Genomic DNA, 15,124 nt, shown 5'->3' on the forward strand with positions numbered 1-15,124 from the left:
ATCCCCAGATTCCATAAATAATGAGTGCACTGAAGCATGAGGGATAGAGTGCAAGGGCAGCTTCCATCTTCCAATCAAATACCCACCAAAGCAAAATGCAAAATGGCATTTTGATGGATTACCACATCTCCTAGATTTTCCAGAGGCTTGATCCAGTACTTCTTACCTGTTGGATGCCATAGGTCCATCCTTGCTTTATTCTGTCTTTGGCCCAAACGTTATGTGCGTTTTCTGCAAGCTTATCTACTAAAATTTCTTGAGGCGGTAACAGCTTCACATCAGACAAGTCCAAAGGGGCTGGTTTATAGCCGTTGGACATCATATAGCTAGAAGTAAAAATATATATATATTTGAACAGATCTCTACGACTCTCACATTCCAGATCTTAGCACGTGGTAAGAATACCATAAAAAATAAGGCTACCATCTCAGGTTCTACTTCCTGGCAGAATGGATAGCTCAGCTCTCTTTCAAGTCCTTAGATGAAACCCCTAATCCACCTCCTGACTGTTGGACAAAGTGGATGGTCAGTGCCGTCCAGCTTTATTTCTAAGAAAACTATTTGTGTGCCTGACAAATGAGGAGCACATTTGGGTGCTGTGGAATTATGTTCAGCTCCTCCAACTCATTTCAAAAACAGAAAAGAAAAAAACAAAAACAAAAAACAGAAAAGATTCCAACCAGCAGCATGGCAAGGACAGGACCTTGAGCCAAATGGTTTCTTATAAGTCAGTAGAGAATGAGCATTCAGTCTCAGAAAGTTAAACCTTTACTTTGGGTGCTAAAAAAGAAAATCACCACCACGTCGGAGAATCTGTGAGCTTGAGGTGACCTTCACCTGTTCAGCTCGGGAGCCACAGCCTCAAATGTCTGTAATTGGGTAGATAATTTGACAGATAATGTGAAGATGGGACAAAGCTGAGTATGAGCCTGGATAGATACACTGCATGAATGGAGAGGACCACACTGTGGAGTGGCTCTCAGGCAAGTAGCCGATCATAGCTATGTGGGAATGTGTACCTGGAGGCACCCATGGACCCAGGGCCAAGGAGTGCCCAGATGAGAGCCAGAACCTGAACATGATGGCTTGTAGACCAGGGCTTTCACTACACAGGAACTGCCAAGCAGCATAAGATGCAGGGTCTGCTGCAGGCATTAAATACTGCCTATCATCCATCTTCTTGGGATGTTGGATCTTGGGCATCCTCAACAGCCCCCACGTGGGCAACAACATATGTTGACTGCTGAGCACTGACCCCAGCAGCCTGGTCAGCAGTTTGCCCCCCTACCTGCTACTTCTTGGACGTGCCGCTCTCAGCATCTGGAGTTGCCTCTGAGAATGGCACTTGGCAGCTTGGGAGTTTAACAGGGAAGAGGAAGATAAGCATTTGATTAAAGCTGGCACTGCCTTGGCTCGTAAGTAATTGCCATGCCTGTATGTGAATGCGCGTGTACCCAAGGTTGGTGTGTGGGGGGGTCAGCAAGTGAGCGAGCCAGTTGATGTGCCAGTGAGTGTGCACCTGAGTGTGTGAGAACATGTGTGTGCCTCTCCACGAATGTACAGGTGACAGGGAGAATAGGATGCAGGCAGGTTTAGGGGCTGAGACAATCATTTCCACAGAGGACTTACCAGGCTGGCCCAACGCCGGAGGAGTAAATCTTTGCTATGGCTACTGACCATTTTTCATGCTCCTATGGCAACTGCTATTCTTATAGACCAAAGGCTGTGTATCCATCTGAGTGCTACATCTCCTGGCTTAGAGCTAAAAATAGTAGCACAGGTCCTAGCTGAAGGAGCAAAAAGAGGGAAAGCCTCTTTTTGAGGCTTACAAGTGAAAACACTTGTACTTCAGCAGACCTCTGTGTGGGATTTAACTGGAAGGACCATCCTCGACTGCGGCTAGCAAGTATCTGGGACCATCACCTGCCTTTGTGCAGGGGCCTCCTATCGTCCCAGTTAAAAAAAAAAAAAACTCAGACTGAAGCATGAAAATCTTCGATCATTAAAAAAATCACTTGGGGCAGCCCGGGTGGCTCAGCGGTTTACTGCTGCCTTCAGCCCAGGGTGTGATCCTGGAGACCCAGGATTGAGTCCCATGTTGGGCTCCCTGCACGGAGCCTGCTTCTCCCTCTGCCTGTATCTCTGCCTCTCTGTCTCTCTGTCTCTCTCTGTTCTCATGATTAAATAAATAAATCTTGAAAAAAAATCACTTACTTTTTGGGCAATTTGACCTTCTTGAGGTCCTCCTCAGCAGCTGGATTAACATGAGCGATGTGGCACCCAAGGGCCAGGAGGGTTCTGCAATGTGACAGAGGGAGAGGACAAAGGTCAACTTGATACAGGACAGCAAAGACCCTAACCTGTATCTGAGTTGATAAGAAACAATGGTGGACGTGTTACTTACTCTGCTAAATCCTTCTGTGGCATGAATAATCACCACTCCCGCTCATTTATCAGAATGCATCATGTTTTCAAGGCAAGAGATATATATACCTTTGCAGTATAGTTCTAAGGAATTAAATCACCCACTCAGTGTTTATTCCACATTCACTTCAATTAAACACTCACTTTAAGGTTTCAGTTGACATTTGTAGGTTATAATTCTTCTCAGTTTCAGGCAGCTTTGAAAACTCCACAAGACAGGGGTGTTGTCTTTTATTGTCATCCCGTATCTAGGTGACAACATAAGGACAAATATAATTTAAGTTTTGGCAACTGGCACTGCCCTGGAAAACAGAAAGCACACACTTTGAAACATGGCCCAGGCAATCTGTATCAGGCACAACAAAGACAGTTATTTGCTGATAGGCAAACAGAGGATCAACCCCCTAGTAAAAGATACACACAGACCCCAAGTTGCCAGTGATTTGTGCTCTATGGATTCGTTTCTACTCAAGTGTCTGCATTCAGAACATACTCTCGCAGAGAACTTTCCACATGGTAGCCATGTGGCTGCCTGTCCCAAATTCATGAAACCACAATGCTACTGTGGGGTAGCATTCTTCAGGACATAAAGGTACTATGGAATGTGTCCAAAGGCCACATTTGTAATTTCAAATTTTCTAGTAGCCACATGAGAAGCACAAAAATAAACAGGTGCAATTCATTTTAATGCATTTCATTTAACCCATATATGAAATATTTTCATTTTAATAAGTCATTAGTATAAGAAATAATTTGAGACATTCTATATTAGTTTTGCATAGCAGGTCTTCAAAATCCAGTGTATTGTATAATTGTAGCACATTTCAATTCAGACTAGTTACATTTCTAGTGCTCAGTAGTCTCTTGTGGCTCATGACTATTGTATTGGACCATACACATCCAGACATTAATTAATTAATGCATTCACTCAACAAACATTTGTCAAGTGTCTGCTCTGTGGTCATTATTGATTCAGGCATGAGGAGTTCAACGGTGAGCTGGGACAGTCCCAGGCCCATAAAGAATGGGGTAGAGACCAGTAATAAAATAATCATAATAATAAATGCTATATTGCAGTTGTGAGTAGTTCCCCAAAGGAGAGGTCTATGGCATCATGAAGGCATAGAGGCGGTCACACAGAAGGTGAATCTTTCATGGTAGCTCTATCAATACAGAAAGTGTTAGAGTGCAGGGCCTCTTTCAGTAACTAAGCTGGAATGTGCATAATTTGAGGGTGTCAGGGTCACAGGAAGCTCTACAACTCGCCTATCCTTGTGCTTTCAGATGTGACTTTATACAAATCACAGAACAAAGTCAATTTACATCCTTTCTAGTGCAAGAGATTCTGTAACCTCCTCGGAGTGTCTATTAATCTTAGCGATCATCTGAACACTGTTTCAAACAAATTCTGATTCAAAACAATGAATCAGCCTCTTTTTGCCTCTCATGTGGAGAGGACAGCTCTTCTTGAAGGGGAAAGGAGAAGTGAGCGTCTGATGGAGATGCTGAGGAGCCACCGTGCTCTATCTTCCCCGAATAAAGGAAACCATTTCCAAGTGAGAGGGGAGGTGCCTCCGCAGCACCCTTGACCACACTTAGACCACTGAGCAAGGCTTGGAGGAATAGCTATCCAGGAGGCAGTAAGGAGGAGACAGTTTGGGCTCATGTGGTTCCCTCACTCACTGGATTCTTTCAAGAACCCTCCCAGGTAACCCATTCAACCCTCTGTCCCAGCCTGGCCACTGGAACACAAACCTTGCCAAAAGTCCAGCCAAGCTCTATTTTATTCATTCCCCAAAGCTCGTGGATGTTTTCAGCCAGTCTGTCTCGGATCTTTTCTAGGTGAGGTGGCAAAACCACCTAAAAGGAAAAGGAACAAGTATGAAATCAGCAGCACAAGAATTATTGTATTGAAATCTATCCTAAAAACCTATATGGATAAGGTGTCACAGTTGAATTCACTACACATCCCCCAGGAAGGGCTGCTTCCAAGGGTTCCTTCTCTCCAGGAAGGACTATCCGGTGCCAGTCCATCCAGTTTGACCCAGATGCTTCCAGAAACTCCTTCCTCTCTGGGCTTCCTCTTTGCCCATCTCTCCTCAGGTTCCTTTGTAGATACTTGTGCTGTGTGTTCTTCACATGTGAATGCTTCCCTGGACCTACCCTCCCTCCGTCCATGCTCTTTCCTTGGGAGATCTCACCAGCCACAGTCTCTCCTTATAGTCAGACCTACAATTCCAACTGCCTGCAGGATTTTCTCACCAAAAGAAACCCAACATGCTATTCAAAACTGAATTCATTTCTTTCCTTCAGAAACTTTTCTCTTCCTGTTTTTACTTTTCCTTTTTATTGAACGGCCCACCGTTGCTTCAAGCCTGAAGTCAACCTGGTATCTTCCTTCTTGGCATTACTTGCCCTTCCACCATCCACTACCATCAAATCAATCACAGAATTGATCATGTTGATTTTCGAAGCCTCTTTCTGAAGGGCCTCCTCTACTAATCACTCAACCTCATTATCTTCTCCTTGGATCATGGCAAGAGCCTCACAGTTGGTCTCAACTCCCTACCAATCTACTCTCCACACTGTGCCCAGAGTGATGAGTCTACAACAAAATCACATCAAAGCACTCTCCTGGGTGTTTCCAAGTGTCTCTTGAACTCCTAAGACACAAAACTAGATGTTAACCAAGTATATAGTGTCCTCCTTCAGTTCTTCCACCATGGTCCTCCCAACACATCCTTTCCAACCTTCTTGAAATTCTCACAAAAGATCACACTTGTCACAGTTCTGTGTCTTTGCACTTGCAACTTCACCCTTACTAATCCCCCGATACACATAATACATACACACACACACACACACACACACACACATATACACACCCCTCTATACCATAGAGCAGATGACAAGGATGGTCTCCTAGACCAGGCTCTAGATGGGAACTTCTGAGCCCCTTTTCAGCTAGGTTCTATCCTTGGGCCTTGTTCCCAAGACCCCAGTTGTAGAAAGGATCCTGCTAAATCAGTTTGGTGAGAATCCACCACCCTTGATATCTGATCACTCCTCTGCCTACCTCTGTGTCTGATCAAATTTCCTCCACCCCCATGATCCCCCAGGTGATATCAGATCACTCTGTCCTGCCTTCAGATAGAATCCTGTGAGGTCAATTTAGCAAGAATCCATCCCAACCCCAAACACTTCTCTTCATAATTTCCCTTTCAGGGACTCCCCTCACCTCCCCAACTTGCTCTCCTGGGCTCTAAATCCCTACTTGTTCTTGCTGTCTTCAGAACTGAGCCCGGCTCTATGCAGGAGTTCTTCTTCCCCTGTTTACTTAGCTCCTAAGTGAAATCTGCTCTTACTGCTTTCACTGCTGTCCAGCTCTGGTTTTAATCCAAACACCTTCAATATCCATCCTTCTAAATTCAGCTCAAATTTAGCTCAACTTTCCTAAGAGAAATCTTCCCCAATTACCTTCAGGGACAGTTTCTCTGTGTTTCGGGGGCACTCTGCTGGTGTCTCTCCCATAGAGGTCACACCCTGGGGGCCCAAGTTGCTCCTCCTTTCCTTAATCCTATTTAAAAAAATTTACTACTACTCCTGCTGCAATAATAATAATAATAACTATTCTCATGTTTATTCATTGACAACTTTTAGGAAATGGGAGATTCTATATAGAAAATCTAGATTTCTAGTTTGTTTTGATTCCTTGGAAGATCACTAACACCAGATCCACACTTTTGCCTAGCAACTCTCAGCTGGAGGGCCTGTGCACTTGACCTACTTCATTTCTGCATCACCTGCCTGGTCCCTGTATTTCTCACTCTATTACAAAGGTTATTAGTGCTTCCACTAATACAGAAATCCTGATTTTTTTTTTTTGAAGGGGGTAGCTCCCGGAGACTTTTTTTTTTTTTTTCAAAAAAGAAAAAAGAAAAAAAGGCATATCAAGTCAGTGAGGTTCAGTGAGGTATATAAGGAGATCACGGAGAAAAACAGCAATGTATTTAAACTATGTGTTATAATCACTATCTGCCCTTCAATTAAGGACATTAAAAAAATCAACTTAATCTAATCACTCAAGAGTCAAAGTTAGTAAGTGGCATGACGTTTCACTAAAGAGCAAAATGGGAAAATTATTAGCAAACAAATTATAATTGTATCTGGAGTTTATTGGTAAAGATAATTTTTTTAAAGATTTGAGAGAGAGTGAGAGCACGGGAGAAAGTGTGCCTGCTAGTGAGCATGACAGGGAGAGCCAGAGGAAGAAGCACACTCCCTGCTGAGCAAGGAGCCTGATGGGTCCTCGATCGCAGGACCCTGTGACCATGACCTGAGCTGAAGGCAGCACTTAACTCACCGAACCACCCAGGTGCCCCAACCAAGGTAATTTTTAAACTAAGTGCTTCTTAAGTGATCACAAATTAGAGGATTTGCATGTAGGAGGAACCACATGCTTCACTAAAAGGAGAAAATATGCTAAAGAGTCCTCCATGAAGAGCCCCTAACCATAATTTCAGTGACCTCAATCAGTGACTGCCTAGGGCAGAGTACACTGGCTTGCTAACTGCTGTGGGGTATCTGGGGCTGGGCTCCTCCTTCCCAGTGTGTAGCTAGGGGCTGGGGTCCTTCAAGCCCTGAGAACGGGAAGTGCCTACGTATTGCTGGATCTAGCCAGCAATACTTCATCTGCAAATTGGTTACTGTGCTTGGGGGAGGATGGAATGGACTCTGTACATATTTAACTTCTCCTCTGACAATAATTTCAGAGAATGGTAGACACTAAAAAATTAGAAGGCATCATCCAAAATAAGCTGCACCTTTCCAACAAGAACTTCCCTATCATTCGATTCCCTGGGGACAGCTCCCTAGTTCCAGGGTCCACCACAGATTCGACTTTGGGTCCAGACCTCAAAGGTTTTTCTGGCTTGTTGATTTCTCTGAGATCTTGGATTTTCCAGTCTTCAGTTCTGCAGGTTTAGGTGCTCTTCCCACTCTTTGGTCAAGCCTTCCTTCCCTCCCTCATCAAAAGTTCCCCTCATTTTCTTGAGGCCCACTTCTAGAAGGCCTATCCTAACCCTCATTTCTGATTAGTGAGGGATGGTACAGAGGAGTAGGTATCAGGCTCATGCTTTCCCCTGACTTGGGCACTTTGTGGCCTTGCGTCCCTGTGGAAACTGGTTTAGTTTTTTGGCCCTCGAGCTTCCTGTCTAGGATACACATGAACCAGAGGATCTGATTCCCAGGATTGTCTCTGGCTCAAAAATGCCTCCCCAGTTTCCTATCAACCTTCTTAATGCCAACTTCTTTCAAGGTGCTGCACCAGGGTCTGTGAAGCAGGCAGGGCAATGCTGCTTTTCCATTCTAAGCGAATTCACGATAATTAGCTGCAGGAGGTAGGAAGCAAATTCAGCAATATGCTCGCGGAACTGAATGCAATAGGGTCACATGACTATCACGGGGTAGTAACATGCTGGAGACCTTCTACAGGTCAAAAGAGCTATATTCCTACAAACTATTAACTCGACGTGCCTCAGAGACAAGGCTCTTTGTCACTGATTTTCTCTAACATTTAGAATAGTGACTTGAGGAGCACTGGTATGGAGGAAATACTGAAAGCTGCTATTTACACCCCTTGTCATAAGCATGTGAAGGTATCGCTCTCAAAACAGAGACCCTGGGAAGGGAAAGAGATGTCCATTTATCAGCACTTTCCTCCTATATACAATCCCGTTTCTTTTAGTTTTATTTCCATCTCTTCACCTACATGCTCTCCCTCCTCCAAGCATCTAGCCACATCAGAGTATTTATTATCATCATATCTACTTTTTTTTGAAGTTTTTATTTAAATTCCAGTATAGTTAACATACAGTGTAATATTAATTTCAGGTGTACATATAGGGACTCAGCAATTTTATGTATGGTGCTGGTCATGGCAGGTGTACTCTTCATCCCCATTACCTATCTCCCCCACCCCCTATCCACCTCCCCTTTGGTGACCATCCATTTGTTCTCTAGAGTTAAGAGTCTGCTTCTTGGTTTGCCTCTCTTTTTTCTCCTTTGCTAATTTGTTTCTTAAATTCTACATATGAATGAGATCATATGATATTTGTCATTCTCTTATTTTGCTTAGCATAATACTCTAGCATAATACTCCATCTATGTTGTTGCAAATGGCAAGGTTTCATTCTTTTTATTGCTGAGTAATATTCCATTACACATACACACACACCCCCTTCTTTTTTATCCATCAACCAATGGACACTTAGGCTGTTTCCATAATTCAGCTACTGTAGATAATGCTGTTAGAAACAGACATGCTACATGTCTCTCTTTGAATTAGTATTTTTGTATTCTTTGGGCAAATGCCTAGTAGTGAGATTGCTGGATCACAGGTTGGTTATCCACTTGTCCCTACTTCTAGACCCTTACTGACTCCATTCCTATTACTTAACCCTGGATGCCCCTCCCCATTTAAGCTTATTAAAAGCCCTGGTTGGATTCTATCCTCTCTAACTAGACTTCTAGAACTATTCTAGCCTAGCAGGTGCCTCTAGCACTTATCTGTGCTACAGTCCATTTTGCATGTATTACATTCAGACTTAAAAAAAATAATACATTTGCTTTTACCTCTTCAACTTGGTTGTGAATTCAGAGAATATTGCATATTTGTGCCTGCACTTCATAGAACCTTGCATATAGCAAGTGATCAACATGTTCTCTGATTGAGAAATCCTTAAAGACCTCAATCTAAGTACATGGTGGAAACACAAGGAACACAGCTGTTCACACTACATGACAACTACATGATACACGGTTTACGATAGGAATGGTTCCAACACCACACAGAGAGAAGGATTTAGCCCTATTGCTTCATCTATGTGGTTTACCTGTTGGCAGCTTGAACCTACCTGACTGGTATCTATGGGACATGGGATGAAAGAGGCTTGAGAGAGGGACTGGGTGGTACCCAGCAGATCTCTAACTCCTTCAGCGTCACGTTTATATTCTTTGACAGGCTCCAGTCTCATCTTTTCTTTTGGAAGTAAGGCTTCATAGCAAGGGGCGTAGCCAGATGGAGGCAGGAACTTAAATTCGCCATGACGTCCACCCATCAGGAAACGCACTCTGTGGCATTTGGAGAGACCAGGAAGAGAGAGGTTAAAAAAAAGAAATCCCAGTTCAAGAAAGTGAACGTTCAAGATAAGCCCCCCATCCCACCCCCACGTTATTTTGGTGGGAAGTGCAGATTCCCACCATCTGAATTTAGATACAGTACAGCAAACATTCGAAAGTGTGAAATAAAGCAGTGGAAAGAACTATCCGTGTGTGATCTTCAGTTGAACCATGTCAGCTAAATTCTTAAAAATTAATTTATACATGAATATCACTAGACTTTAAAAATCATATTTTTCCTTACTCTAGTAGACAAATCATCATTGCAGATATTATTACTAGAGCGCTGAAAAGAGTAACTAATGATGATGATGATGATGATAATGATATTATTCTCTGAAAAGATCATGTTGAAATTACAGCGTGAGGATTTCAAGTATTTTTACCCGAGGGACATTATTCACACATCAATTAAAGAAAAAATAGCATAACTATCTGGGGGAAATAGGAAAAATTTCTTCCTATCCCTAACTTTCAGAAGCATGCAAAAGATGAAGTAATACCAGAATTTTAAACACCAATGATATACATGCCAGGTGATATTATTTGAAGCTATACAGTGCAGAGGCTGCAGTTCCCCAAGGCAGCCCTATGGGGGCGACTCTGGAGAAGCATCAGCAGATGGCAATAGCTTAGGAAGCAAAATGGGCCCCACACGTTTGCTCAATGTGGTACCAGTGCCTTTCTCAGGGGCACCACCCCTTGCTGGCATCCAGGCCTGACACTCTGGTCCCCTCCTGCAGTGCCTGGAGAGACCTCCCAGGATGGGGGCAAGGCACTCAGGGGAGCATAGTGATGGCAGCCACTGCCTTCCAGTACACTGAAGCCTTCCAATACGTTAATTAAGCATCCTGGCTCAATTTTAGCCTCATCTCTGTGGGTTAGGATAGGGTCATGGTTACACCTCAAACCTCCCCTTGCAAGGAAGACAGAACCAAAGTGAACCACTTCCAAATGATACTTCGTAATCTCCTAGGTTTGCAACAAGAAATAGAGCTTTTGCAAATCAACTGCAACCACATTAATTTGATGAGGAAATAGGACCACAGTTTACAGGAAAAGATATGTAGCCCTGTAGGGTCAACACTAATTTCACGCAGGAAAAAATCAATACCTACACGGAGCAAATGTGCTCAGCACTCATGCCCTCCCCCTCCCTCTGCTTAGCAACGAGTTACTGAAGGCATAGGACGTGCTAGTGCTCTTCTCTGCCCTGGAGACTCAGCAACAAGGCCTCCAGTGTCCCTGGTGTCACACAGCAGGCATCCAACCAGAGAAACAGTCATGATAACTGATTGGGAGATACCGAGGAAGGACTAAAGGTGGTGATGTGAACTAACTCAGGAAAGAAGGTGGCTCCTTGACTGGAGTCCAGGAAGGCCTCTCTGAGGAGACCTGCATTAACCCTGCGGGATAGAGAAGAGCTAAGGAGTTTAAAATCTGGGAGAGGAACATGTGCCAAGGCCCGGAGGCAGGACAGAGTTTGGGTGGAGAGCCTGAGGGACAGAACAGGAAGTAGGAGGGCACAGTGCTAGGTCAGGCAGAGTCTGTGAGCCATGGCAAGATGATGAGATCGTATTCCAGGTCGGAAGCCTCTGAAAGATCTAAAGGAGAAGAGATACAGGACTCTTCTAGCTGGTCCATGTTGACAGAGGGGCAGCCCAATGAGCAGGTATTTGGAGGTCCCGGACACCAAACTAGTCCCAGTAGGGATAGATTGAACCCATGTGAGGATGGACATGGTGGGAAGTAGTCACTGGATCCCAGTTTAGTTTCACAAGGATAGTTAGGAACTGCTGATGGGGTGGGGTGGGCTAGGGTGGTGGATGTGCACACACAGGGGGCTGAGGCACAGGGAGGAGGGGTAGGACCTGGCAAAGCTCTCACAGTAACACTCTCTTCCACCAGCCTCACTTCCTTCTACTGGAACGTTCTGCTAGGGCAGCCTCACAAGAGCATCACCATGTTGGCGGAATAACTGATTGTGGAAGTAGCCTAATTATGAAACTGGAAAAATAAAACTCTAAGTGGGAGACATTAAGTTCTTTTTTTTCCTTCTCAATACAAACAAATCTTTTATCCAAACAGCATTCTACCAAATGCTGTTTTAAAATTATAGAAATCATACAGAACCTCCCACTTCCCATTCTAAAGTACTAAACAATGACATAGAATTAGAACCTCAAGAGTCCCTTGTGAATGTTCCCACATCAAATGTTATGTAAGGGGGCATGGTCTATGTGTTTTAAGAATATGAACAATGACATTAAAACAAAGTTGAGTCATTAGCCTTCGATGTTACTAATTTAGTGAACCTTCAGGAAATAATGACTAAGCCTTGAAATTATTGGTTGAGAACTTCCCGATTCAGCCGCAGCGCAGCAGATTGTGTTACTGACATGTTGTAACCGTGGGACAGAACTAGAGCTTTTTGAGCAAAAGAAGAGTGTGGGATGGTTGTTTTTGTTTTTCCTCTCTTCTCCTTAAGCATCCATTCTGTGAGGAGCTGAATGCCCAGGAGCTTGTACAGCAAGTGTATTCTTTGTTACTCACGAGTGTACAGGTTCCAAGAACAGGTAAATGATTTCCTATGAGGTCTTCTATCTGGGCTTAATTATTCATGAGGTGTCTTGCCAGTTCTGTTTAGTCTTAAAATTTCCCTTACATTTTAAAATCTGCTGTCATCTTCTGGATAGAGAGCAAATCAAGAAAGCTGGAATTCCACACAGCACACAAGGAAAACCATGATTTCTGTTTTCATATTCAGTTATTAAAAAGAGAACGATAATTTGGTTATAAATCTTCATCTCAACTCCTCCAATGGCCACAAAAACTGTAAAATGAAAAATTTACATAGCTAGAAATCAGTGTTTACTGCTCACTGCAGCATTGGTCTCCAAATATCATTGCACTAGGCCTCAGTGAGCAGAAGAAAGACCTGCCAGACAGAAGCTCTGTCCCCCAGCAGGTAGAACTGGACAAGAGCTGGTGCCAGGCACAGCTACCATCTGTTACTCCTTCCCTTCACTGCCCAGAGTTTCTGGGAAGGGCTCGAACAAACCACCACTAATATTGGTGGTCCTCCTAACAACTCGCTCCAGGAGATCCAGACTGACCAAGTCAAAGGAAGTAACCAGTGATAAAATATAGGCTTTAAGGGAATAATCAAAAGAAACATCTGAAATTCATTTTAATTATTTGAAGATGATAAACTGGGAGTCCACCTCTGTCTTAGAGTTTTAGCAGAGGTCTCACAAGCAGATAAGCCAGAGGATGCCAATATTTGCACATCCTGCAGATGCTGGATCTACTATGAGGGTCCATAAAAAAATTATGATGCCAATGTGGCCGTAGCCCATCACATACCTCCACCTCAGTAAGAAAGGAAAAGAAGGCATCTGGAGAGAACTATAAGGGAGAAAGGGAAGGGAGTAGTCTCCTATCTGAAGTCAAACGATGAGTGCTTAAGAACTACTCAGAAGCTTGAAACATCCCCTGGAACTTAGTGGGGGACATGTCTGCCTGGTGACAGCAACAGAGAAGGAGATGGAGGGACAAGGACCTCAAGACAAAGAGCTACCCTTCTGCTCAGGACAGGGTCAAGGACTCTGTTCCTGGAAGGCAGACAGACGCCACAAATGAAGCAGCTGTCAGCCATCTAGAAAGGAATTATGGCCAGAAAGGCAACTGACTGAGCAGAGATCAGAAACCTAGGGACTGGGGGGAGCGGGAGGCCCGTCTGCAAGGCAGGGCAATACAGAGTAGGCTTTGAGGTGAGCCAGATGGGGGTAGCCAGCACAAGTGGCCAAGCCTGCACAGAAAGAACAGCGGTGAGATGCTCCCGGCCTAAGGCTCTGAGGAAATGACAAGGGAAAGGTGGCAGCAACTGTATAACTGCCACATGTCCTGATACAATGGCATGCTGCCAGTGCACCTGCGCCGGGGGCACAGGCGCTGTGCCCCTCAGCCCCACAGGCTGCTCCCTGGACTCCCAGAGGGCCTCAGCGGAGCTGGCTGACCAGGGAGGAGCAGGACCTTGGACTGCAGGCCAAAGTGGGGAAGGCCTCACACCTTGATGTGAAGGCCTCACATCAACTGCATACAAATCTGAGTTTTTTATAGCCAAATAAGTGGCACTTTTACGTTACCAACAAGATGGTTGTCATTCTTACAAGGAGTCATAAAGGCTACAGAGCTGGCCTGAGGACTTGTCCGGAGTGTGAATTTGAAGGGGTAGCGAGAAAAACAGAGTTACAGATACCTAGTCTCCTTGCAATAAAGCTGGTACTTGGCACTTAATGTTTATCATTTAAATCTTTTGCCCTACTCGTGAGAAATTTCAATTAGAATGTAAATCTCTCTTCTCCAGGTGCATTCTTTCCTGTTCCTCAGGTTCCACAGAATCTCCCGGCCTTACAGAAAATATTAAACTTAAAATAAAAAGATAATTGAAGAACTGAGTTCATTAAAATTAGTTCTTCTTGGGCAGCCCCGATGGCCCAGCAGTTTAGCGCCGTCTTCAGCCCAGGGGGTGATCCTGGAGACCTGGGATTGAGTCCCACGTTGGGCTCCCTGCATGGAGCCTGCTTCTCCCTCTGCCTGTGTCTCTGTGTCTCTGCTTCTCTCTCTCTCTCTGTGTCTCTCATGAATAAATAAATAAAATATATTTTTAAAAAAAAATAGTTCTTCTTGAGCCTTGCGTTTTTCTCTACATTAATGGATTTTAAAATCAATTTCAGGGGATCCCTGGGTGGCGCAGCGGTTTGGCGCCTGCCTTGGGCCCAGGGCGCGATCCTGGAGACCTGGGATCGAATCCCACGTCGGGCTCCCGATGCATGGAGCCTGCTTCTCCCTCTGCCTGTGTCTCTGTGTCTCTGCTTCTCTCTCTCTCTGTGTGTCTCTCATGAATAAATAAATAAAATATATTTTTTAAAAAAATAGTTCTTCTTGAGCCTTGCGTTTTTCTCTACATTAATGGATTTTAAAATCAATTTCAGGGGATCCCTGGGTGGCGCAGCGGTTTGGCGCCTGCCTTGGGCCCAGGGCGCGATCCTGGAGACCTGGGATCGAATCCCACGTCGGGCTCCCGATGCATGGAGCCTGCTTCTCCCTCTGCCTGTGTCTCTGTCTCTCTCTCTCTTTCTCTGTGACTACCATAAAATAAAAAAAAAAATTTAAAATCAATTTCAGGTGGCACTTGACAGGATGAGCACTGGGTATTATGCTATATGTTGGCAAATCGAACTCCAATAAAAATATACAAAAAAATAAAAATAAAATAAAATCAATTTCATTAATCAATTTAATCTCTTCCACTGAAGTACCTGTTACCTATCTTTGGGAGTTCTTCCTATAACTCAAGACATTCCATCAGCTCTCCAAGGGTTTTTTTTTTTCTTCTTAAAGTGATTACAGTAAGTGACTGTCCTTAGACGTTAGATACCTCCACCTCAGAGATGAGCAATAGCTCCAGTAATCATCTCCTGGGAGTAGTGAAGTTTGGAGATATGTGCAGGAATTT

The 15,124-nt window shown here is 44.2% G+C and overlaps 1 protein-coding gene across 1 annotated transcript in view; it reads right to left on the reverse strand.

The window, feature by feature from the left end:
• The window catches only part of RYR3 (ryanodine receptor 3), a 507,628-nt gene that overhangs the window by 191,448 nt on the left and 301,056 nt on the right, over window positions 1–15,124 (reverse strand). Inside the window, exons 20-24 of the mRNA XM_055316631.1 lie at window positions 9,339–9,555; window positions 4,180–4,284; window positions 2,569–2,672; window positions 2,215–2,298; window positions 167–326 (exon numbers count right to left, since the gene is read on the reverse strand). Coding sequence (XP_055172606.1) covers window positions 167–326; window positions 2,215–2,298; window positions 2,569–2,672; window positions 4,180–4,284; window positions 9,339–9,555 — 670 coding nt within the window. The remainder of the gene's footprint in view (window positions 1–166; window positions 327–2,214; window positions 2,299–2,568; window positions 2,673–4,179; window positions 4,285–9,338; window positions 9,556–15,124) is intronic.

Source organism: Nyctereutes procyonoides, unplaced genomic scaffold (genome assembly GCF_905146905.1).
Source record: "Nyctereutes procyonoides isolate TBG_1078 unplaced genomic scaffold, NYPRO_anot_genome, whole genome shotgun sequence".
Classification (NCBI taxonomy): domain Eukaryota; kingdom Metazoa; phylum Chordata; class Mammalia; order Carnivora; family Canidae; genus Nyctereutes; species Nyctereutes procyonoides.